The sequence below is a fragment of the Megascapheus bottae genome, chromosome 8, assembly GCF_031878675.1.
Source record: "Megascapheus bottae isolate mThoBot1 chromosome 8, mThoBot2.hap1, whole genome shotgun sequence".
NCBI lineage: Eukaryota > Metazoa > Chordata > Mammalia > Rodentia > Geomyidae > Megascapheus > Megascapheus bottae.
This window is the reverse complement of record NC_143516.1, coordinates 24,941,311-24,966,213: the sequence shown is the minus strand read 5'-3', so window position 1 is coordinate 24,966,213 and position 24,903 is coordinate 24,941,311. Positions and strand designations below refer to the sequence as shown.

Sequence of the window (24,903 nt, the reverse complement as noted above, 5' to 3'; positions counted from 1 at the left end):
TAAAATTGTTTTAGATAAACATATTCAAGAAAAACTATGTAGTGCTAATTTTAAGTATTTGAGATGTTTCTGGAAGCCCCCAGTAGGGTTGTTTTATATATATATATATATATATATATATACACACACACATACACACACACACACATATATATACATATATATATATATATATACATTCTAATGCTCTCTCCAAGTTTGCTTTCCACCTACTGAATATTGGTTTATTTGTTTTTGTTTTCCAATCCTGGGGCTTGACTTCAGGCCCTGAGCCCTCTCTTTGGACACTTTTTGCTCAAGGCTAGCACTCTGCCACTTGTGCTACAGCACCACTTCCAGCTTTTTCTGAGTATGAGGTACTGAGGAATCTAACCCAGGTCTTCATGCATGCTAGGCAAACACTCTACCTCTACCACTAGGCTATGATCCCAGCCCCTACTGAATATTTTATTAATTGAAAAAGTTCTAAGAGTAATTCAGTCTTCTCTGGGATACATAAAACATTTTTTCTGCAGCCTATTTAGACTCGTGTAATTGAAGAAAATGTCTAGCTGATTGGAACGAGTACACTATGTGAAATTTGGGGAGCTTATTTTAATAGAACCCATACCTTTTATATGAATTCACTCCCCATTATTCACAATAACACCAAGTGCTATAGTCTGGGCAGATATTTATTATTTTCTATGTGAAAAGACATTAGAGTAGGGCTATTTGTCAATGGAGCAGGGGAATAAAAGTTTTCTGCATTTCAGTTCCTTCTAGAGCACCAAGTAATGAGCTCTTAAAGGACATTGTCGAAGTATGATTGAAAATCCTGTTTAATCAGCCATAGCAAGCTATTTTGCAGTCCCCCATAGAACAAGTCTGCGAGGAATCTGGGTTCATCCTTGTCCATGGCTTGGAAATGCTTTCCTGGTCAGAGGCAGCCGTGAAAGGCCATAGAGCGCGAGCCTGGGCTTTGCATGTCAACACAGAGCAAACAGCAGAATACAAATCAACAGCTTTGTTTTATGAATGCCTTTACTTACAGAGCCGAAGTGGGATTTCAACAAAGTAAAGAAATAAAAGAACTGTAGCATTTGCATTGAACCTGTCATTCACTGCTTCAGTGTTGATTCCTGCCCTATAAATGATCTTTATTTGTGCGGCTACAAAGTCACTGTCAATCTCAGAAAATAGAAACCTCAAGCATACGTTGTGTGGGACTTGGCATGCATGTCAGAAGAAAAGAAGTTTGCTTAAGGAAAGATGGATGATCATATTCTCACAAACTAAGCTTATTTGATTACACAGGAGGGAGTATACTTTCCGAGACAGTTTTGAATAAAGTTTAGCAAAAATTTTGCTGCTAACCTTTTACTTTTCTGTGACTGTTTCCCAGCTTAATTTGTGCTGTATGCAAAATGCCTTACAAATAAAGGACTATCATTGCTCATTACAATGAGACTCACACAAAACAAGTGATCTTGGAGCTAGCTAGACATCTCCCACTTGAGACGAAGATCCTTTACTCTTTGGGAAACCTAAAGCTCAAATTACAGACTCAGAAGATAACAGGAGAAGCTGTCTTTGATCTCATAGAACTTAACTATTTTGACATACCTTAAATACTGGAAAAATAATGCATGATTATATGTCAGCCTTGCACTGAGTAATGGGTAAGGTTTATAAAGGTTAATCCAGAAAATAAAACCTATTATCTTTTGTCTCATCTCTGTACTGCAGTAATTTCTGCCTCTTTTGAATACTGCTCTCTAGAAAATAAAATGATTTTCAAATAATAAGGAAAATATGACTTAGTAGCTCAAGTTCTAGCTGTAATGATTATGCATCATCTCTCTTACAGCTCTTAGCGGTGGGAGGACAGCTGACTTTTACCATCTCATATGACCTTGGAGAAGATGAAGAAGACACAGAAAATGTTCTCCAACTGGTTGTTATCTTAGAGGTAGAGAACTGAGTATATTGATTTTAAACCACATTGCATTCTTATATTATTTATAAGAATATCTATACTGTGTTTAAACTGATTGATATTAATTTATCTATTATTAAGAAAAAAGTCCTATAGGACTCTTTTATACCATGAATACATTTTACTCTGAAACATAATTAGAAAAGTATATTCATTCAGCTCTAATGACAAACATGATTCATAAATCAGACCTGAAACAAATATTTGAAACAAATGATTACATCTCTAAAATTGTATGATGAAAATGATTAGGAGAAGGTTGTAAAGATAAAATTGTATTATTCCTTCTCCTGTTGCTTCCATATTGACTTTGTGTTTGTTTGACTTTCTTGTTGATATTAGGCAGAAATAACTGAAATAGGAAATGTTCACAGAGTTGTAGCTGAATCTTCACTTCAAAATTTGAAAAATTGTTTTCTTGATACATACCTCCAAACTGCTACAAGCCTAAAGTTATCTAAGAGCAATTTTCCAACCTTTTTCTCGCATTTCCATAGATGTAAACACTCCCTACAATAGTCACACATTTTCATAGCTCCAACTGGGCGGGGATGAACTTGACACCAGTTCTGTTCTTTGTCTCCAACATTTGAGGCACACAAATCAGTGACAAGATGACAAACTTCTTTCCTTAAAATCTTATTTTTTTCAGAATCAGAATGAGTAATCTAGATAATACATATACATACAACTACAGGCACACCTTGGGATTCCTTGAAAATGAAAGCATTTCTGTTACTGTAAAATGTTCAGAAATTTGCATCTCATCAATAACAATAAACTAAGGACTACCTAAATATAACAGACCAGCCAATGATAAACCATTACATGACTGTAATGCCATTTTTCCATTGGAAACACAAGAATACACATCCTTTTCCTTGTGTATCCTGCCTCCATATATGTCCTTAAACATAATAGGTTTGGAGCTGTGGCTTAGAGTGGTAGAGCACTAAGCCTGAGTATAAAAGTTCAGGGACAGCACCAAGGCCCTGAATTCAAGCTCTATGACTGACCCCCTCCAAAAAAATCCCACACACCTTAATGAAAATTTCCCTTTATATTGTCTTCTTGAATCTACTTCCACCATAAAATATTAGGAGGTTATTTTTTGTGTATATGTGGACGAGTCAAATTGTTTCTAATTACATGTGTCTATGAACTGTCAAAATTATATACGGTCACTTGAAACTGAGGAACTTGAGCTATGTAGTAGATTTGGCATGGATTAATGTGATTATATTGCATTGCCTAACCCCCAGGTATCCTAGCAATACAGTGAATGACAAGAAAACCAACTAGAAACAACAATAACCACAAAAAAACCTACTAAGGCTAATCCCCAGTGTGGAGAAGCCAAATCCAGATACTTGTCACCTCTTTGTACCCTTCTCTCAGTTTCACTCATATATATATGTATATATATACATATATATATATTTTTTTCCCCTGTTTTCTCTTTAGGGAAATGAATTGAGAATCAGCACAGCCCACGAGAGAGTGTATTTGCAACCATCTGAGGAACACATTAACGTAATAACACTTAAAGAAGAATCATTTATCATACATGGCACAAATTTCCCAGTCACTAGAAGAGATTTTATGACAGTGCTTGCCAATCTGAAGAGAGTCCTCATACAAACCACATACAGCTTTGGGATGGATGCCATCTTCAGGTAAAATCAAGAACTGCATTTCCTCCCTGCTTCACACATTTACTTTGGGGCAGAGGTTGTATATGCTAGCTAGACAAGTGAATTTTAGAAGTTCTGGATTTGATGCTTCAAATAGAGGACAAGGATAAGCAAATATTTTCTATGAATGTTATTCTTATTAAGCTTTAAAAGTTTATATATCCTAAATATATTTGCCTCAACCTTTATGTTATTTATGATTGCTTTGTTACATAATGATTATCATATTGAGAATATAGAATATTGGAAAATTAACATCTCTCTTAGGATGGCCTAAATAATGAGAAACCATGGAGTTAGGGAATCCAGGGTATTCCTATTTAGGAAGTACTTTGCAAACTGTATTTATTCATTAACTATCTCCTGACTTCGTGACATTGGTTTATAATAGGAACCATAGGCCTCTTTCTTTAAGGAACCACACATCTCATATATGTCTTGAAAATGCTGAAAAACCTTAATGGCCACATGATATAGAGAAAGAGGCTTAAACTAAAGCTGACACACATATGAAAGTGATAAGCGTTGGTGTCCACTTTACAGGCAACCCTGGACAAGTGACCCCTACTAATGAAATCAAATAATATGTAATTAATAGTGCCTGCCTTGCCAGGTCTGTTGTGAGAATGACATATGGTCTTTGAGTCATGCGCCCTAGGATATTTTCAGGTGTTGGTTTCCTCCTTATTCTCTACAATCAATCTTACTTTAAGGAGGATGTTTCCTCACTTGGCCAAGCATGTCCCTAGCTGACTGAGAACTGCTATGCTTTCCCCTTTCAAAACTAATTCTATTATGAGTAGGATGTCTTATGGTACTAAAAATTGAATCCAAGCCCTTGCATATGCTAGGCAAGAACTCACCAATTGAATTATATCTCCGGCCTTTTTGCTTTTGTTTTGTATTTTTCCCATTTGAAATGGAGTCTTGCTACCTTTGGACTGAACTATTCTCAAATTCAGGATCATCTTGCTTTTTCTTCTCAAAGGTCTGGAATTATAGGCATGGGCCACAAGACCTAACCTAAAACCATGAGATTTGTGGTGAAAAAATTTTAATTTCAGACGAGGAGTTTGGCCTTGTGGTAGAGTGCCTGCCTAGCATGCACAAAGGCCTGGGTTCATACCAAATACATAGAAAAAGCCGGAAGTGGTGCTGTGACTCAAGTGGTAGAGTTCTACCACTTGAGAAAGCCCAAGGACAGTGCTCAGGCCATGAGTTCAAGCCCCGGGATGGGCAAAAACAATTAACTTCAACTGAACCTAAATGAACTTTACTCTTTGTCTTTTCTATTTCATACTGAATACAACAAGATAAAATTTCAACTACCTTCTAATCAGATTGCTAGATGATAGGATTTAACCCATAGTGATAACCACTGTCCCTTAATACAAAGCACCGTGTCGAATACTGAATGTTTCTTTGCACAGAAGTCCTCATCACTTGCTTGTGCTGTCGACTTTGTCTTTCACTTGTAACACTTCAACAATGTATATTAGCATTACCATTTCCCAAAGGAGGAAACTGCAGATTGATAAACAAAACCGTTGCCAAATAATGCTCCTCTTTTGCATAGATAATTCTGCTAGAAGCTGGGTTAAAGTGCCATAAAGATGAGGAGCAGCACTTAGGAATTAATTATGGGTTTTTCCCTCCATTTAGTAAACAGAGATTGCCATGATGTTTAAGTAGCAAAATGAAATGAGTCCTCCAGCTTTCAAAATAAATGACAACCAAATTGACAAAAGTAGCTAGAGGCCTTATTTATTTTTATCAGCATTGTTTCCCAGGCTAGTCAATCCAAAGACATTTCCCCCTGATTTATGCCTGACAATTTCAGTATCTCCTCATTTTAAATCCGTTGGTTTCATATGAGCCTTCTGTTGTTTGCTGGTGCATGTGGACTCCTGTCACAGTGTGTGGCTTGGGAACTGGCACAGGAGTTAGTCAAAGTTGGTGGCTGTCTGTTTAGCTTGTAGTACTAAAGCACACTGATTCAAGAAACAGAAGCCAATGTCAGATTTGAGACTCCTACTTGCTTCCGGAGACCTGAAAGTCAGCATGAATCCTATACCTGTAAAGCTTGTTATATTTTATTTATCTCTGATCTACTAGAAGACCGGATCATATTTGTAAAACATCACTTGAATTGATTTAACTTGTCTGGCACAGCAAGCTCTGACTTTAGATACTCTTTGTATGCAAGCATGAGTAAATTGAAATACAACAAAACTACATGTTGATACTTGTTGAGGGAGTTTGCTTGCCTGGTAGGTCCGTCAGTGAATGGGCTTCAGTTTGCACAGTTATACAGACAGATGGAATTGTAAAGGAAGAGGAGCTGCAGGTCAAGGGTTTTTGACTTTCCTTTTCAGTGTAGCCATTTAGTAGTTGTAAATCTAAGAATGTCTTTGACCTCTTTGTACTTCAGTCCCCACTCTAAAATAAGGAGGAGAATTGAGCTGCCAACTTCAAAAGGTCAGTTGGAGAATGCAATTTGAGAGCTGCTAGAGCACTTTGCAAATCAGCATATATATATACATGTACACACACACACACACACACACACACACATACACACACACACGAAGTATTTCTATCTCATCTCTTTCATTGTTCTAGGAGTTAATTTTTTATCCAAGTACCATTAAGACTCAGAGGCATCTAGAACAAGGTGCTTGTGTACATTTGCTGCAGTAGTTTTCTGTTCCTGTCTTGGAATGTTTACTGACTGCCTTTTCAAAAATGAATCCATTTCCTTCTAAGGTGGGTCCTAATGAAGTCCAGATAGACATAGTTATGCTGTGAAAAAATCTCATTCCGCCTTTTAGAAATATAGGAGAAAGAACCAATTCTAAATACACATCATTCCCTCTAAAATCTCCAAAATGTTGATTTAAGTAACATTCTTGATGTTCACCTCAAGAAAAATTCTCATTAAGTACCCATTAAAAGTATAGTGGCACACACATGTAATTCCAGCACTCCAGAGGTAGAGAGGCAGGATGATCAAGTTCTTGAAGCTAGCTTGGGATATATAATGACAACTATTCTAGTGGGGTTTTTTTTCAGTCATGGGGCTTGAACTCAGGTCTGAGCACTGTCCTTGGGCTTTTTCCTCAAGGCTAGCACTCTGCCACTTGAGCCACAGCACCTCTTCCAACTCTTCTACATATGTGGTACACAGGAATCGAACCCAGGTCTTCGTGCATGCTAGGCAAGCACTCTACCACTAGGCCAAACTCCTGGCCTCTATCCTAGTTTTTAAAACATGCTATTTTGGCTTTGGAAGTGTGGCTTAGTTGGTGGAGCAGTAGCCAATGTGTAAATGCATCAGGTACCATGTTTGATTCCCAGTCTCAGACAAAAGGAAGAAAGGAAAAAAGAAGGGAGAAAGGAAAAGAGGGATGGAGGGAGGGAGGAAGGGAAGGAATCCTAGTTAGACCTAGAACTCTGCAAAAATATTGTTTTTCTCTTGGGCTATAGTAATTAACCAAATTTCCAATCTCTTCCACTTGCATTCCTATGGCCCTTGAGGTAGATGTGACTACAGGACTTGGGATGGCCCACAGAATGCTCATGTATTTTTCCTGAAGACAGTTGTATTTCCACTGTGAAACTCTGCAGAGCTTATTCAGCAGCTGGAAGATCAAACAACCTAGAGTACAGACAGCATGGAGAGGTCAGCTACCCTGGTTGTTTTGATCTTCCGGTTGCTGAACAAAGGTTTTGTCTTGTAATCCTTATAGGCTTGGATTATCTCTGAGAATGTGGAGACAGTAACCACAGTGTAACTAAGTCTACCCTAACATCATCATGATATACTTCATGAGCCTTTGTATATGAAAATACAAAATCTTTTAAAGGTGCAAGATAACTTCATATAACCATTAGCATAAAGTTTGCTTTTGTTTCTAATTGAAAATGATTAGATAGAATTTATATAATAAAGTGATCTAGAAAAGCTAGATGTTAGTAATAGTATGGATTGGGGCATTGTATGCTTGTATATTGGAAATTGATCACATGCTTTAACCATGCTTTAAAAATTATATGGATGGCCAGGAGTTTGGCCTAGTGGTAGAGTGCTTGCCTAGCATGCCCAACGCTCCCAGTTCAATTCCTCAGTACTGCATGTACTGGAAAAAAAAGACAGAAGTGGTGCTGTGGCTCAAGTGGCAGAATAGTAGCATTGATGAAAAAGCCCAAGGATAGTGCTCAGTCCGGAGTTCAAGCCCCAGGACTGGGAAAAAAAGAATAAATTAATAAAAATAAAAATTATATGGAACCCTAAGGCTTGATAACTCACTTATCTCACTTGTGAGAAGTGCAGTGAGGACTGAAATCCTCCTGTGTTTCATTTCCATGGTCTTCGACAACTTCCCAAGGCTGTTCTGTAAATTCTGACTTTATTCAAACTGCCAACATGGACTGAGCATCTTCCATGAACACCAAAAGGTAGACATGATATCTAGTTTTCGAGAAAGAAGAGGTAAGAAAATACTAACTATGAAACATCTGGCATACTATATAACTCATGTTATTCTGAGATCATAGTAGACATAGTAGACAATGTTAGATCCTATTAAACAAGGAGATTGGTTTATAAGAGCTCCATGTTCTTTATTCACAAAGTTATACACAGTGTGACTTTTACATTGAATTTGTTGATATTCAATTTCTTTCAAATTCCTATTATACTACATAAGAAAGAATAGCTAATAGTACTTATTAATACATGATAATTTTATTAAATGAAGTTAAATTATCATTGAATCAAAGTATCACAGTTTGATGGGGAAGGCAGTCATTTATGTTTATGATAATATAACAATGAGTAAAATATAAGCATTCTATAAGGCTAAGGAGAAAGAGATGAATTATTGTACTATCTTTTAATAGGACTTCAATAACTGGTTCCTGTAGTATCATATTCAGTTATTTATGTTCACTACCTCATGTGGAATCAAAAATGTTCAAAGGAGAATTTCACTTCTTCACAGGCTCCTTTTAGATATTGTTTAGGAATTAATTTAAAATTTATCAGTCTTCTCTAAATAACTAAGCAGTATGACATAGAATTTCCATTGCACACATGATACAGGATGTTGTGAATTGCCATCTTAAATTCTGACAAAATCGAACTAGAACAAAATTCTTTAACAGCAGCAAAATCTTTCCTTACAGTGGTTAACCCAATGTGACATTCTTTTAAGTAGAATGAAATAATCATCTTCAATGGGTAAAAGGAAGTACTAAGAAAAGAAGTGGTAATTAAAAGCTTTAAAATTGAAGGTCTTTTATTATCATTTGAAGGTATGATGTTCTCTGGTTCGTGTTTTAATGTAGTTCAGCATATCTAACTATGATATGTATAGCAAAAGAAAAATATAGAAGTCCATAATCAGAACAGTATTTCTGCTATGGCTCTGTGTTTTTCATAGGAGCATATATAATTACTCTTTTTGTCAGTCATCCTCTTTTCTGCATTTTGAAATCAAAGGAGAGAGTGTCAGCTAAATCATTTAACTTAGTTGACAAATCTCTGAGAGTTCATGCATCTCTAAGTTTAGTGCTTTATTACTTCCAACATTTTATATTTAAGTGAATACAGCCTGGTATTAAGAAAATGATGATATTGAAGGGAAAAAACTATAGCCTTCTTCATGAATAACACCAAAAATTATTAGAAGCATTAAAACCCCATTGAACAAATAGCAGCTGCTAATGAACACCAGGAATATGCAGTGAATGTTAATGTGGAATATTACTGAGAAAGATGTCTTGAGTATTGGAATTTCTCATAGCTCAGAATGGTTGCATGAATTAAGGAGAGGAACATCTGTTGTTCAAGAGACAAATGAAAAGCAGTTCACTGTATATATTTTTGTGGTTTTGTATCTTTGTTAACTTGTTTCAGGTAGTCCTTGAGTCCTTGTTCTTTCTTTTTTCATTTTTGATTTTATTGGCAGGGTTATGTAGAGAGGGGTTACAATTTCATTCATTCCTTGTTCTTTCTTGAAACTCCCAATGTTCTTTTACATTTTGCCTAACAAATTTTATATTGAATATCCTGAGTCTTTCCTATCGATCAACCTGCTACTTAGTAAATTGCAATATTCTATTGTATGAAATCAACTAATATCTCAACCATGAAACTGTATAATTCTTATATTAATGATCTGAATTATAAGTTAACTATAATTTTAGTCATTTACCTGCCATGGGATGTTTATGTGATCCCTAACTCCTAGCTCTGACTCTAACATGTGCCCATTTATTCTGTGTGTCAAAATTAGTCATTCATCTTTCACTTATTGGTTTTGGTTCATCTATCTAAAATATAGCTGGCTGGCTTTCTTCTATCATTTGTCATGGACTATGTTAGTCATTGTTTGTAATATGACTCCATTTCATCTATTCCTTTGTTTGTAAATTTATTTACTCAATCTTGAAAGCATCCACTTGTCTAACCATCCATCTTCCTGCTGAAAACCGAATGGAGACAGTCGTGATTCACATACCGATGACACAACAGGGTCTCATTTCTCAAGGAGAAGCTAATAAGCTGTGATATCATTCATAAATACTATATTGAGTTTTATAACTCTTCCAAAACCTTGCCAGACCTAGTAATTCTCCTAAACTGAAAATGTATTGAAGAAATACACATTATGGACATTCATAGAAGCCAAAAAGTGGAAATGACTTAAATGTCTACAATAGATGAAAAAAAATCAACAAAATAGGGTATATACCTAAAGCAGAATGTTATCAACTATTTAAAGCAATGAAACTAGAAAATGGTTCGTTTTATCAGAATTAAATCTTATAAAGGGAAATTAAATGCCATAGTACCATATCTGATTGTGGACAGGTTACTTAATGAGGGGAAATAACCATTTAGGGATTTTTCAAAAAAAGTAATATAGCATTAATACTGTAAAACAGTAATATTTTTAGGTATCTACAAAGCTAGGGCTTCTGTACAATGCCCAAAGAAAACCTTAGAAATGCTGTTGAATGAGTTGTGTGGTCTCAAATAGTGTTCTGATCTTTTTGCAAGCTAGGCTATACATTGATACCCTTTCACATGTCTTGGTCTACTGCCACTCTTAAGAAAGGAATATGAATGCAGGATGCAACCAAAAAAGTGTGTTGAAATGTTTTATCATTTTACAGTGGTTATAAAGGCATACCTAACATTTTTGAAACAAATTATTCATTCTCTAGGATGCCCATACAGGAAATATTATGCTGGGGTGAAGATAGCCCAACCCAGAAGCCTTAGCTCCAGGCACCAGAAGAAATAATCTCTTGGTTTTCATAGCCAAATATGCATATATAGACTTCTTGCATTTGCTTTATTTTTTCTTTAAGTTGTAACATTGTTATAAGCAAAATGGAGACCTGCAGAGAATCTTTCTCTCTCTCTCATTTTCTACCCAGTTTTTATTCCATGTGAATAAATACACTTTCTATATTGATTATATATGCTTTACATATTTTTTTCATTAGGGAAAATGTTCAGATCCAGAGACTTGGGGCTAGGACCAGTGGCACAATAAATCAATAAAGTATTCATTTAGTCTTTTCATTTGCTTGGTTACTCTTCTGCTTATAAACAAGGCATTTATTTCTTACTCTTCTGTAGGCCAACAGGTTATTTGACAGCTTGGTTCATGGCCCTCTCAGGTTATAACTGCCCTTTTATCTTCAGATGGTAGAGAGAAAGAAAGGCCTTTTAGGTTCTCTCTACAAGGGCAAAAATCAATAGATGGTGGAGCTGACCTCCTGACCTACTTTACCTCTCAGTGGCTTTACATCTAGTATCATTTTGGGGGGAGTTAAGATTTCTCTTTGTGTTCATTTAAATGTTTTAATTGCTATGTATTAATTGTTCATATTAATCAGGATATTTGTAATATTTTCAATGCATGCCTACAGTATGCATGACTCAAATCTAGTCCCAACCCCCACAGGCTCTCTTTACCATCCCTCCGACCCAAGTTAAACATTTTTCTACAATTATGTCAACCTTTCTTTTGTAGCACATGTGAAAGAAAACATAGAATTTGTTGATCTATGCCTGACTTCCTTCACTTAACAGAATGTCCATAGGTTCCATCAATATTGTACAAATGATCGGATTTTCTTTATCCATATGGCTGAATAATAGTCCACTTTCTACACGTACTACATTTGCTTTTTCCATTCCTAAATGGATTTTTACCGAGGCAGCTTCTAAATCTTAGCCAGGTGAAAATAGCCACAGTAAGAGTGGGAGTGTGAGCATCAATTTCATATGTTGATTTTACTATTTTAGTTATATAACCAAAGACATAAAATAATTGAATACATTATATATATATATATATAAATTTTTAACTGAAATTCCAAATGGCTTTTCATGGATTTACTAATTTACATTCCAACCAACACTATACAATAGTTCCTTTTTTGTAACCCCTTTCCTAGTAATTGTTTAAAATTTGGTTTGCTTTTTGTTAATAACCATTCTAATTGATGTGAGGTCAAACTGGTCATTGAAGCTGTTATCTCTACTAAAATGTATGCCTTTTTCAGGAAGCACTTGGTGGTTTATATGTGCTTTTATTTTAGAGGTCTTTTTTTTAATCTATTGATTTTCATGTCTATTTTTATGCCAGCATGCTGCTCGTGTTGTCCAATGAGGCTTTGGAGAATGCCCAGAGAAATACAAATATTATGGGATCTCTAGATTTGTCCTTTTCCTTCTTTGGCTATATCAGTTACTTTGGGTTTCATGTAAGTTTTTTTTTTGCCAGTCCTGGGCTTGAGCTCAGGGCCTGAGCACTGTCCTTGGACTTTCTCAAGGCTAGAGTTCTACCACTTGAGCCTCAGCACCACTTCTGGCTTTTTTCTATGTATGTGGTACATAGAATGCTAGGCAAGCACTCTACCACTAGGCCAAACTCCCAGCACAAGTTTTATAATTATTTTATTAAGTTCTGAAGGCCATTGGTATTCTATGAAGAATTCATTGAATATGTAGTTATTTGTAAAGATTACAGAAATAATATCAATATTGATTCTTCTAATTCATGGACACTAGATACCATTTCACTTATGTTTCCTCTTCAATTTCTTTCATTAATATTGTGATAGTCATCAAAATATTGTGATCTTCTCTTGTTTAAACTATAATATGATCTTTCTATATTTACTTTTAAAATTGTTATTATTATTATCATTATTATTACCTTTAAGTAGGTGTACAAAGGAGTTCCATTTAAGAAAGAAGTTTATGAATACAATTTATCATAAATTGGATTGTCTCTATAATTTTTTTCTTAATGATTTTATTATTGGATACAAAACTCTACTGAATTTTCTGTGTTGGTTTTATATTTTGCAACATTATTTAATTCACTGATCAACTGTAGTAGTCTTTCCATGTGGCCTTTGATTTTTCCTCTGTATATTGTCTTATCATGTATTAACTGGTCACTTGACTTCCTCTCATCTTATTTAAATGCTTTCTATTCCTTTATCTTAGGCAAGTCCTACTCTTAGAAATCACTTATAATGTGCTAAAAGTAGGGACATAAGCAGTTCAAGTGTTATTACATATGTTACTTATATAACTCTTTTTACTTTGCCTCCAACAATGTTAAAATATCTCATATATTAAAGCCACCTAGTTTATGTTTTACATTACAATCATTATACTATTTCATGATGCTCATGGGGTATGGAATATTATATTACCTTCATAATATAGATGAAAAAAACTTGAGGCCTCACGAGATTAATTTGTCCCTTAGGCCACAAGGCCGGTAAATATCACAGACAAGTGAGTCTTGACTCAAGACTCAAGTGAGTCTTGATTCTCTAGATTGTGTTCTCAATCATGAAGCTTTTTATGCTTTGCTTTTATATGAGATGAGGTGAAACTGCTCAAAAAGAAATGGGCTCCTTACCAGTTTCATGTAACTGTAACCCCTCTGCATATCACCTTACAATGTAGGTTTCATATTCTAACATCTAGACATTATATTGTATAATATAGGGAATAAGATGGAGAGAATCAGTATTTGTTCAGCAAAAAATACAGATTCTTTTTCCCCAAATATTTTCACTCTACAATTGGCTGAGTTGATGGATTCATAGCTAGCAAGATCTCACTATGGAATGAATAACCAAAGTTACCACGTAACAGACACTTACCCAGCATTCTTTCTCAGCATAATTAAATTGCTCACATTCTATCACTGTTGCTGTACTAGTTATCCAACTCTCTAATATGTAGGAGCTCATTTATTTACTTTTCACATGTTTCCTACCTTCCCAGGTTGAGCTCTGTTAACCTTGAGTCTGCGGTCCTTTATCCTACGGAGGGGGCTGTCGCAGCCTCTGTGGAAGTCTGCCAGTGTCCACCAGGGTACAGTGGTTCCTCCTGTGAAGTAAGTCTATGAGAATGTATCCTCAGTGTATTCTGAATCCTTTCAAATGGCCTTGTTGATAAATGGTTCCAAAAGTAGGTGTCCTGCTGGTAATTGTTCAAACATGTCATCGTGCATTATTTAAAGAAGAAACTTGAGACCAGGTGCCAGTGGCTCATGGCTGAGATCTGAGGATGATGGTTTAAACTCAGACTGGGTAGAAAAGTCCCTGTGAGCAAAAAGGATGTCTAGGCCCTCACTTCAAGCTCCATGACTGACAAAACATAAAAATAAAACAAAACAACAAACACCTGAAGAATGCTGGGTGACTGTGGCTCACACCTGTAATCCTAGATAGTCAGGAGGCTGAGATCTGAGGATAGTGGTTCAAAGACAGCTCAGCACAAAAGTCCATGAAACCCTTATCTCCAATTAACCACCAGAAAACCAGAAATGGTACTGTTACTCAAGTTGTAGAAAGTTGGCCTTCAGCTGAAGAGCTCAGGGATAGCACCCAGGCCCAGGGTTCAAACCCCATGACAGACCAAAAAAGAAAAAAACCCAGAAGAAGAAGAGGAAGAAGAGGAAGAAGAAGAAGAAAAGACGAAGAAGAAGAAGAAGAAGAAGAAGAAGAAGAAGAAGAAGAAGAAGAAGAAGAAGAAGAAGAAGAAGAAGAAGAAGAAGAGGAGGAGGAGGAGGAGGAGGAGGAGGAAGAGGAGGGTGAGGAGGAGGAAGAGGGTGAGGAGGAGGAGGAGAGAAGAAGAAGAAGAAGAAGAAGAAGAAGAAGAAGAAGAAGAAGAAGAAGAAGAAGAAGAAGAAGAGGAGGAGGAGGAGGAAGAGGAGGAGGAGGGTGAGGAGGAGGAAGAGGGTGAGGAGGAGGAGGAGGAGGAGAGGAAGAGGAAGAGGAAGAGGAAGAAGAAGAAGAAGGAGGAGGAGGAGGAGGAGGAGGAGGAGGAGGAGGAGGAGGAGGAGGAGAGGAATCAGAAGCTTGAAAGATTTGAATATCTAAATGTCTATCAGAAAATCATGTTATCCACAAATCATACTTTTTAGGTCTTACTATCACTGAAAACATCTTATATTTGTTTGTATCCTATTTAATTTATTGTTCAATGGATAATAACAGAATACCACCTCAAAATAGTTTCCTTTGTTCCCATATCTTAACACTTGTTTTTTTCTACTTTTCTTCAGCTGTTCAATTCTATCACATTTTCTCTACTATATTCCTAAGAATGTAACCACATCATAGCCAGGAAGCCCACAATCTTAGAACAACATGAGCACACTGTATAGGAGAAATGATAAACTCTAGAAAAAGCTTTACCTTTCTTTGACTTGTTTATCCCCTAAAGTTTGAAATGTTTTGTTTCTGTCTCATTATTCTAGATTCATAGTAAAAATTAGTTTCTCGATGTCTCAGCGAATCACTTTAAGGAAAATTTTTATTTATGTCTTTTCTTGTAGACTGTTTGAACACTGATTTTATTTGAAAGTTGGTTAAAAACAATGATCATCATTTCTCTGATATGGTAAGAGGAATGGCTTGTAGAAAAATCCAAGTTTAAATTCTTCTCATAGTTCCTTGAGGGAATCACATGAGTATGTTAGGACATTCCACTTCATAACACTACCCCATTATACCATTTATAGAAACACTCCAGGCCTTCATCTGTCAGTTTTCTTGTACTTTAAAATAATGCAAGTTTACAGAGGATACAAAAAGCTAGGAATCATATTCATGACAAATGTGTTTTCCTTAGTACTTCTTCCATTTGCCTATCTAGAAATAAAACTAACGATAATTTCTTAAAGTATCTGCTTTTCCAAAATTTTTATAGATAAGAGAAAAATGATTATGGACACAAATAAGCTCTATCAATACAAATTTGACTTTATGCTTTAATATATACAGTCTATTTGATTCAAGAATACTTTTACTTACAAGCCTTCCAGTCTTGGCTTCAAACCTATTTAATTGCAGTCAGAACTATTTTAATTCCATTCTTGCCTTAATATGTTCTAAATATTTTTGGTGAGTTTTATACATATTTGATAGCTCTTATAAGTCTGTATAAATTATCTATAAGCATACAGAATAAATTCTGTTCTGAAAAAGCTGATAATCTGCTTAGGCAGACAGAACAAATACCTGTGAAAAATTGGATGACAGAACTTGATAAATAAGGGAATGATAATGGCACTGAGCAGAATGTGATGATCACTGGCGGGTGAATGAATCTGGTGGAGAGAGATGCCCCATGAAGTGTCCTGGAGATTCTATGTAATGATAAATGTAGAGGGGAAAGAGAACCAGGCAAGGTTGGAAAAATAGAAAAAGAAATAGAAAAGGAAGGAAATAACACCTCCTTTAAAATTCAACAGAAAGGGGGCTGGGTTGTAGCTCAGTGGCAAAGCACTTGCCTAGCAAGTGCAACATCCTGGGTTCGATTCCCAGTACCCTCCCAAAATAAAACCCAAAACAAAAATCTATAGAAAGAACTTAGCTGAATCCTGTGTTTTAGAATTTGGTAACTCTGAAGTTCCTTTCTGAGTTCATTTCTTATATTGTCTTATGCTCTCTTCTATTCTTTCCCAAACTTTCTAACCTACACTGGGTGTTATCAACTGTCTTTCCTGATTTTGACTATTTTTTTAAATTGAGCTTAGTTTATACAGATGTTCACTCTAACTCTGTTATTAATATCCTGCATCATCTTTAAAGGCCAAATAAACTATAGAAAGTGTATTTAATTACTTACTTCTAGCTTTTGAAAACCTGTAGCCAAAACCATATCAAATGCCCCCATTGTTATTACTTCATATGGGCCCATGATATTCATATTCAGAATAGTAAATTGACTAGATAGTAAATTGACACTTTCTAAGTATTTTTGTACTGTGCAAATGAAGAGGAAAGTTGATTTTCTTTTCTTTCCAGCTATGAACTATATGAAATATGAAATATCTATTCTTTTCTCCACATTTGTTATTGGTGTTCAGAGTGAAGAGTCCTCATATCCTAAGGCTGAAAGCTTTTCAACAATACAGAACAGTTCTATATGCTTTATTACAGCAGTGGTTTCTCTTGTTTCTGTTTTCAACTGAACCAATGCCTCTTTATGATATATGATGCTGTAGTTAAACACCCAGAAATACAGGAAATAGCCCACAAAATGCTATTATAACCTGAAGGAGTCCATAAAGTTCCTGGAGGACAGTAATATTTGCTTCGTGATTATTTTATATCTCATCTAGTCTATACAAATCCCCACAGAAATGAAACTTAATTAAGAGTGATGCTAGGCTCAGAAAAGGCTCTATGCACAAGTAACCTAAGACCCACATACTCAGTGGAAATAGGAATTTTGCTTTTATATCATAACATGGATCTCGATTTTAAAAAGCAGTAATAACTAGAATCAAAATAAGAATAGGTTAGTACTAGAAATTGATCTTTTATGGGTATATATGCAAAAGCAAATCATCGGTTGTTTTATATAAAGTTGAGGAAACACAGCAGAATGGAAGGAATTTAGAGAGAAATTATGCATGCATAAAAGTTGGCTAGGTGTACTGTAGAAAGTAAAGGAGGGCTGAGGACAAGAGCAGGAAAAGATAGCGTGGTGACAAGCGACATCTAAGAGTTAAGGGATTTTAGAATGGGAGGAAGGGAGAGTACAGGGCAGAGTAGCCTGAGATGACACTACCTGCCCTCTCCTAGATGAAGAATCTGTGACTCCTTTTATGCCAGTTGCTTTTTTCCTCAATACTTTCCATTCTATTTTCCTGTCTGCGCCATTTTATTTTATTCTTTTTTACTTCAAGCCTGTCACATTTCAGTTCTTTATGTCTGTGCTTTATTTTACCATTTCAGAAGAGACACCAAGCTAATCCTTCCTCTAATCTCATACCTGCCAATAATGCTAAGGTCAGTAAAAAGCCCCCATGTCAGGGGAAGAGTGCTCTGGTAATGCTTCCATGTCACTGTGCTTTGGTTAAGTCCATTTCCTGAGCTTGCTACTCGTTTATTTTCTATTATGTGGGGGGTGGGGGGAGATGAAACTTACCTTTGCTAGTCAGTTTTTGTCCTAACAGCGAGAATTGACTGAAATCTTATCTGTCTCTTAGTCATGTTGGCCTAGGCACAGAAGAGTGAATGGCACTATTTTTGGCGGCCTCTGTGAACCCTGCCACTGCTTTGGCCACGCGGACTCCTGCGATGACGTCACTGGGGAATGCCTGGTAAGTGCTTTCTCTTTTATGGTGCTGGTTGCTGACAGCAACTCAGGAAGCCTAGGATTCAACTGCTTCCTTTGGCGACTGCAAGTCCTGAGTCAAGAAGTGATTTGACAGCCAAGCACTCAAGAGGCTGAGATCTGAGGATGGGGATTCAAAGCCAGCACAGGTAGGGAGACCAAGAGACTCTTACCTCCAATTAAGAGCCAAACATCCAGAAGTGGATTTGCAATTCAAGTGGTAGAGCACAAGCCTTGAGCAAAATGGCTAGGGAACAACCACCAGGCTCTGAGTTCAGGTCCCAGTAACCTCTCCACCTCTCTCCTCTCCCCAAGAAGAGTCATTGTACATCTTCTTAGTGAACTGAATTGTCAGCTTAAATTTTTTTCATATGTGATATCACAGCAAGTATTAAGTATCATTTATTCCAATTAGTATAAAAACTCAAGTAAGATCAGATACATTCTCATAAAGCATAGCTAATAACTTGCTTGAATATCAACCATGAATGTATATGGTTTCACTCCCTCCTATAAATCTACCAAAAGTAGACTGTTCTCAGTGAGAAAAAGAACTTCCAGCCTTATGGTATTTGTAAAACAGAGCCTATACAATAGGTACAATTTAGTGCAATTTAGGTGGTTTTTTTTTTTCATACTGAAAATGAGATCACACCATGTGTTTGAATTTCAATTGTTCATCATTTAACTAAATGTAAAATGTTGTGCATAGATTTCAAAAATAATAAATGTATGTAGTATATTTTCACCAGAGTTGTCTCTCCTTTTACAATGAAAGCCATACTTATAACCAGAAAACAAGCCATACAAAGTGCCAAGCACTTTCCATCCTGCTAAGAAGCCTTAGGAAGGGAGAATTACTGTGAATAGACCATTCTGATTAACTCCAGGGCATGCGTGTTTTATATTGTCTGACATGGCATGACACTTGAAACAACACTTCTCATTTCATTAGTCTTGCAGAAACACAATTTGAAACAGTGCCAATTTAGGAAGATATCATCCTCTCATTTCCCTACTGAGTTGGAAGCAGACACTGTTGTCTGTAATTCTTAATGTTCCCTTTCTCCTGCTCATTCTCCCTCCTCTCCCTGCTCCTTAAATGCTTCTGGGAAAAATCCAAAGTGAAAAAAATAAAAACAGGGCTTCTGTTTCAGTGTCATTTTGCATTTAGGTTTATTGATGCACTTTCTTCATTCTCTGTTTCTCCACATAAGATTTTGTTTAATTGCATTGCAGTACAAAGAATGATAGCCTTAATTTGTGGATCAGTAGATTTTTTAGATGGCATTTTTATGAACAGAAAGACTACGTGATTTTCATTTTAATGATTCCACAGTCTTTTAAAATATACCTTGGGAAAACTATCAAATCACTTTTAAACACTTTATTAACATGCAATAGGAAATATTCAGCTGAAGACGAATATGAATTTGCCTTACTTACCCTAAAAAAAGACAAAAATAAATATGTCACAATACCCAATTCATGAGGTTCCCTAAGGAAGTATGTCAAGTTGAATTCATTGAGATAAAATAAAATGTTACTGCTGGGCCATTTTGTGATATGATATTATTCAGAGGGGAGGTAATTTGTTTGAGAGGAAAAATAGTTATTTTTTAGAATAGTATTGAGAGAAAAAAAGGAGACCAGGGATATCTGCAGCCTTTTACTAATGAAGCTGATCTCCTTTATGAGGGGGGGCTTTCTAGAATAATTGTTGATAGAGGTTCCTGGTGGGTATTTTCATGTTTTATTTTTTCCTCTGAAATTTTATTAGTGATTGATATACATATTGATTCTGATATGACTCCTAAGGGGAAAAATATTTAAAATTGCCTATTCCCTTCTAGTTAGTCAGTTGAGTTCCATTTCGACTTCTTTTTAATTATCTCTGGGCATATTTTCGAGAGCTGTTCACCTGGCAAACTGCTGCTGTGATGTGGACCTATGTAAACAGGGTTATTTAGGGCTGAGTGTGGTGCTCATGCCTGGAAAGCCAATGAAATGGCTCTCAGTAGGAATGCAGTTTGAGAGCAGGCTGGGGATACAAAAAAGAAACAGAGGTTAGTAAGATGCTCCCATCTCAATAAAACACCCTAGTTGTACTGGTTCAGTATCAAGGACTGAATCTGGCCCAAACAAAAATCTGGCATCCTATCTTAAAGAATAACAGAAGCAACAAAGCCCTCGAAGCTTGGCTCAAGTGGTAGAATCTTTCTAGCATATATGAGATCCTGAGCTGAAACCCCCAAACTGCCAAATATATACAAACACACATACATAAAATGCAGGGAAGCGCTGGGTCATATAAACCCAAAGTAAATTTGAAGTGACCTTGGAAAACATTCAAACCCACATAAGATGGTTGCACACTTCTCATTCTTGCGATATGGTTGGGAAACAACACCTGAAAGATCATTTATGACATACTTGGCGAAGATGTTTGTAAAATTAACATGTGAAACTTCTGTTTTTGATTTCTGCTTTATGAGAATCAATTATTTTATAGTTTCAACTACTAGAATATTTGAGTCTTATGATTATTAACAAAGCATAAAATTAAGGATATGAAAGAAACTTATTGCTTCTATGCCTCTTTAAATCAGTAGTTGAAGGCAGCAGGTTCTCTGATTTTTCAGCTGAATTTTAGACATTCTGGTTTAGAACAAGATAAGTTATAATCAATATTACAGTCTCACTTAAAACATTATTAGCATCACTTAACAGCACAAAGAGGTTTCATGGTGATATTACAATTAGCACATATGATCCTACCTTTAACACCCACAAGCTTTGGGGAGATATAATTTCATTGTGCCGACATGCAAAAAGCAAAGAATTAAGAAGAAATTTAAAACAGTTACAGGCTCAATGCATTTTTACACAACTGACTAAAGGAGGCTATACAAAGGAGGAGGAATGGAAACAAGTAACTGCTCTGAATAAATAATGCACTATTTATCAGAATGAGCACAAGGAAATAGAAACATATTTTGAGGGCAAAATATGGGAGGGGAGGCATAACAATGGAGGGAGGCTGAGCAAATGTATCCATTATATTCAATATAGATTATGTATAAAATGAACTGCTTAATTGAGGTTAGGCATGGGGGGGGATGTGGAGGAGAATAAAGGAAGGGTAACATTGACCAAGAAGCATTGTACCTATAATCTCATTTGTGGAATTATAACTCCTTTGTATAACTGCTCAATATTACTAAAAAAATATTTGATAATGACACAGTTTAGCTAAACTTTGGAAAATACAGAAGTGATATGAAGATCCAGTCAAAAAGAAAAAGTATCTTTTAAATTGGCTCATATTTTAGGATCCTAGTACACACTGCATTATTCATTCAGCTTTTTCTTCTTGTAGAAGGGCTTCAACGTAGGGCCTTGTGCTCAAAGCTGGTACTCTACCACCTGAGCCATGCTTCCATCTCTAGATTTTTGCAGCTCCACTTAAGATGAGAGGCTCACAGCCTTGTCTGCCCTGGGTGGCTTCATCCATGGTTCTCTAATCTCAGGCTCCTGACTAGTGAGGATTACAGGCCTCAACTACTAGTGTCTGGCTCGGGAAACTTGTAATAGTAAAGTTCACTGTTACAGTATGGTTACCAAAAAAAACCTAAATAAATCTGCGAATGAATTTTAAGTAATTTAAAGAAAAACACTGCTTTCAAGTATCAAGTTATTATGCAAATACCTACTTGGCTTAATTTGCTGAAAGTGGTATTTCAGTGCTGGAAAACTTCATAAATTACCAACTTGACTTCATTTCACAGAATGTGCAAGGGATTATATTATACATTTGAAAAATCTAACCTTTCCATGAACCCTAAATAAGCCACATTCAAAACTGTAGCTTATTTTAAAACATATTGAAGTAAATGATAATTCAGAACTTTTATTAACTTAATATGACTATCCAAATGGTCACCCAGGTTAATAATGTTTTACACTGTTTAATTTATAGTTTAGCCATTTGATCTATACATTTAGTTATCCATCACAAAAAGTAAACGCTGCATACCCCTGAATTATGATGAACTCTTCTTCATGATGGGAAAAATTGTAATTGTATATGCTTATTAAACTAACATTTTGGTAATAATAAATCCATACTGAATGATTTTAATAGATAGTATATCATTGGTGACTGAAATTATGTCTACCTAATGTCTGAACATAATAAAATTTATAAATGTTACTTCTGCAAGTTTTAGAGACAGTTCCAGCATTTGATTGACTGGATTGCTCTTATCCCTGTCTTGAAGCGATCTGTGAACAAAGCTTTAGCTGAGGAGGGTATTTTAAGTAGCATGAAAAAAATTAAGATATGCATTATTTAATTTGATTGTTTATGAATCATTTTATGATTATTTTAATAATTATTGTTTATATGAATTATTTAAATGGAAAAAGAAATGATACAAAAACCTACTAAATTGGTGGGAAAGTATAGTATCAGTTTTCTTTTAAAAATGTTGAAAGAAAATTGTCAAATGTCTAATGGTTTCATTACATATTGCTATATGCTTAAATTCTTATACTTTTTTGAACATTTAATTATGAGTCAAACCAGCTACTCACCAATGGAACATGGGCGATCATTGTCTAAGCAACCTGAGTCCACTAAGTTCTGAATTAATGGCTGAGCTAGAAAGGAGCTCAGTCCCAGAGAGACTGTATGATTAGCCCGCAGTCCTCATTAAATCAGCAGTTTTCATGTTGTACAATTGATTTTTTACCTAGCATCAGCTACAATTCCCATTAAACATATGTCATTAGGGCTGTATAACACACACACACACACACACACACACACATACACACACACACACTTGTGCTTATAAAGAGAAGAGGAAACATGAAACTTTCATAATTTTTATTATGAAATTCCTAACAGCTGGGCACTCATGGCTCACGGCTATAATCCTAGCCACTCAGGAAGCAGAGATCTGAGGATCACAGTTGGAAGCCAGCCAGAGCATGGAAGTCCATGAGACTCGTATCTCCAATTAGCCACCAGAAAACTGTTTGTAGCCCTAGGGCTCAAGGGCTGAATTGCTCAGATACAGCACCCAGGACCTGAGTTTAAGGCCCAGGACTGACTGAAAAAAAAAATCCCTAACTAACTTTAATCATTTATTTTGCATGCATTGAAATTAGCAGGTAGCTTGGAAGGTAGATGTTAACTTTTAATCCTGTTTCCTTGCTGTCACTGCCGAAGGTGGAAAATTTACCCTTCCTGATGTGAAACAGAATACTGATTTTATAGATCTATTTTTAGGCCACGTGTTGCCACTTGAGACCAAAATAATAAACTCTAATATAAACTTCCTCTTCAGAGCTGCAAGGATCACACGGGGGGACCTTATTGCAATCAGTGTCTTTCTGGCTTTTATGGTGATCCTACTCGAGGAACCTCTGAAGACTGTCAGCCCTGTGCCTGTCCACTGATTATTTCATCCAACAAGTAAGTAACACATTCACCTTCCAAAGGAGTCTGTCTCCCAGTGCTTCAAGCACACAGCTGATATCAGATGTACCCTGTCACTTTGCGTGTATAAATATTTGCAGGATTTTCAGGAAGGAATTTGAGTTCCTAATTCAGGTTACAATAGTACTCCAAAAAGGCAAGCAAGCTACCCTAAAACTAAAATTTATTATTAGATTATTTATTTTGTTTTGTTTTCTTATTCTATTGCTTCACTTCTTATTTTATTTTATGGTATTGGAGTTTAAACTTAGGGCTCTACATTTGATCCATGCTCAGCTGGAACTTTATTTTTTCAAATAGGTTTTCATTCTTTTTGTCTGGAATAGCCTCAGATTGAAATTTTCCTATCTATGCTTCATGTCTGACTGAGATTACAGGTATAAACTACCACACATATTTTTAGATCCTTTTTTTTTGCCAGTCTTGGGCTTGAGATCAGGATTTGAGCACTGTCCTTGGACCTTCTCAAGGTTAGAGCTCTACCATTTGAGCCTCTGCAGTACTTCAAACCGGGTCTTCGTGCATGCTAGGCAAACACTCTACCACTAGGCTAAACTCCCGGCTATTAGATGCTTTTTATGACTGGTCAAGCTATTTAAACCCTACCTTAATCCATTCATCATTAGACATGTAGATTGGTTCCTTTCCTAGAGTTCTTATGAAAATTATTTAAATAAAAATATGCAAAAAAACCCTAAAATAGTTGTCAGACATGATGAACCTTAAATTGTCAAGTAACTTAATTAGAGCTATAATCATAAGTGACAAATACGAATTCCAGTTCTTTCTAATTCTCTGCAGTCTACATTGAGCACTTATGTATTCGAAGAAATGCACACTGAATTTTAAGCAATAATACTAACATAAATTAATTTACCTATTTACTAAGTAAAGTTCTTAGCATGGTTAAGATGGGAAAATAGTTTCATGTATATCCATAACTAGAATATTTCCAGAGCCTAGATGAGCCCCAAACTAAATCTTATTTAGCTACTATAGAGATCTGAAAAGAGAAAGAATGCATGTGGGAAAGTCCTGGGAA

General features: G+C 35.9%; 1 protein-coding gene across 1 annotated transcript in view; it reads left to right on the top strand.

Annotated features, from left to right (window-relative positions):
- Lama2 (laminin subunit alpha 2) overlaps nt 1–24,903 on the top strand; it is a 392,099-nt gene that overhangs the window by 163,041 nt on the left and 204,155 nt on the right. The window contains exons 13-17 of the mRNA XM_090337749.1: nt 1,850–1,951; nt 3,443–3,654; nt 14,006–14,117; nt 18,228–18,341; nt 23,710–23,837. Of these exons, the coding sequence (XP_090193875.1) occupies nt 1,850–1,951; nt 3,443–3,654; nt 14,006–14,117; nt 18,228–18,341; nt 23,710–23,837 (668 nt within the window). The remainder of the gene's footprint in view (nt 1–1,849; nt 1,952–3,442; nt 3,655–14,005; nt 14,118–18,227; nt 18,342–23,709; nt 23,838–24,903) is intronic.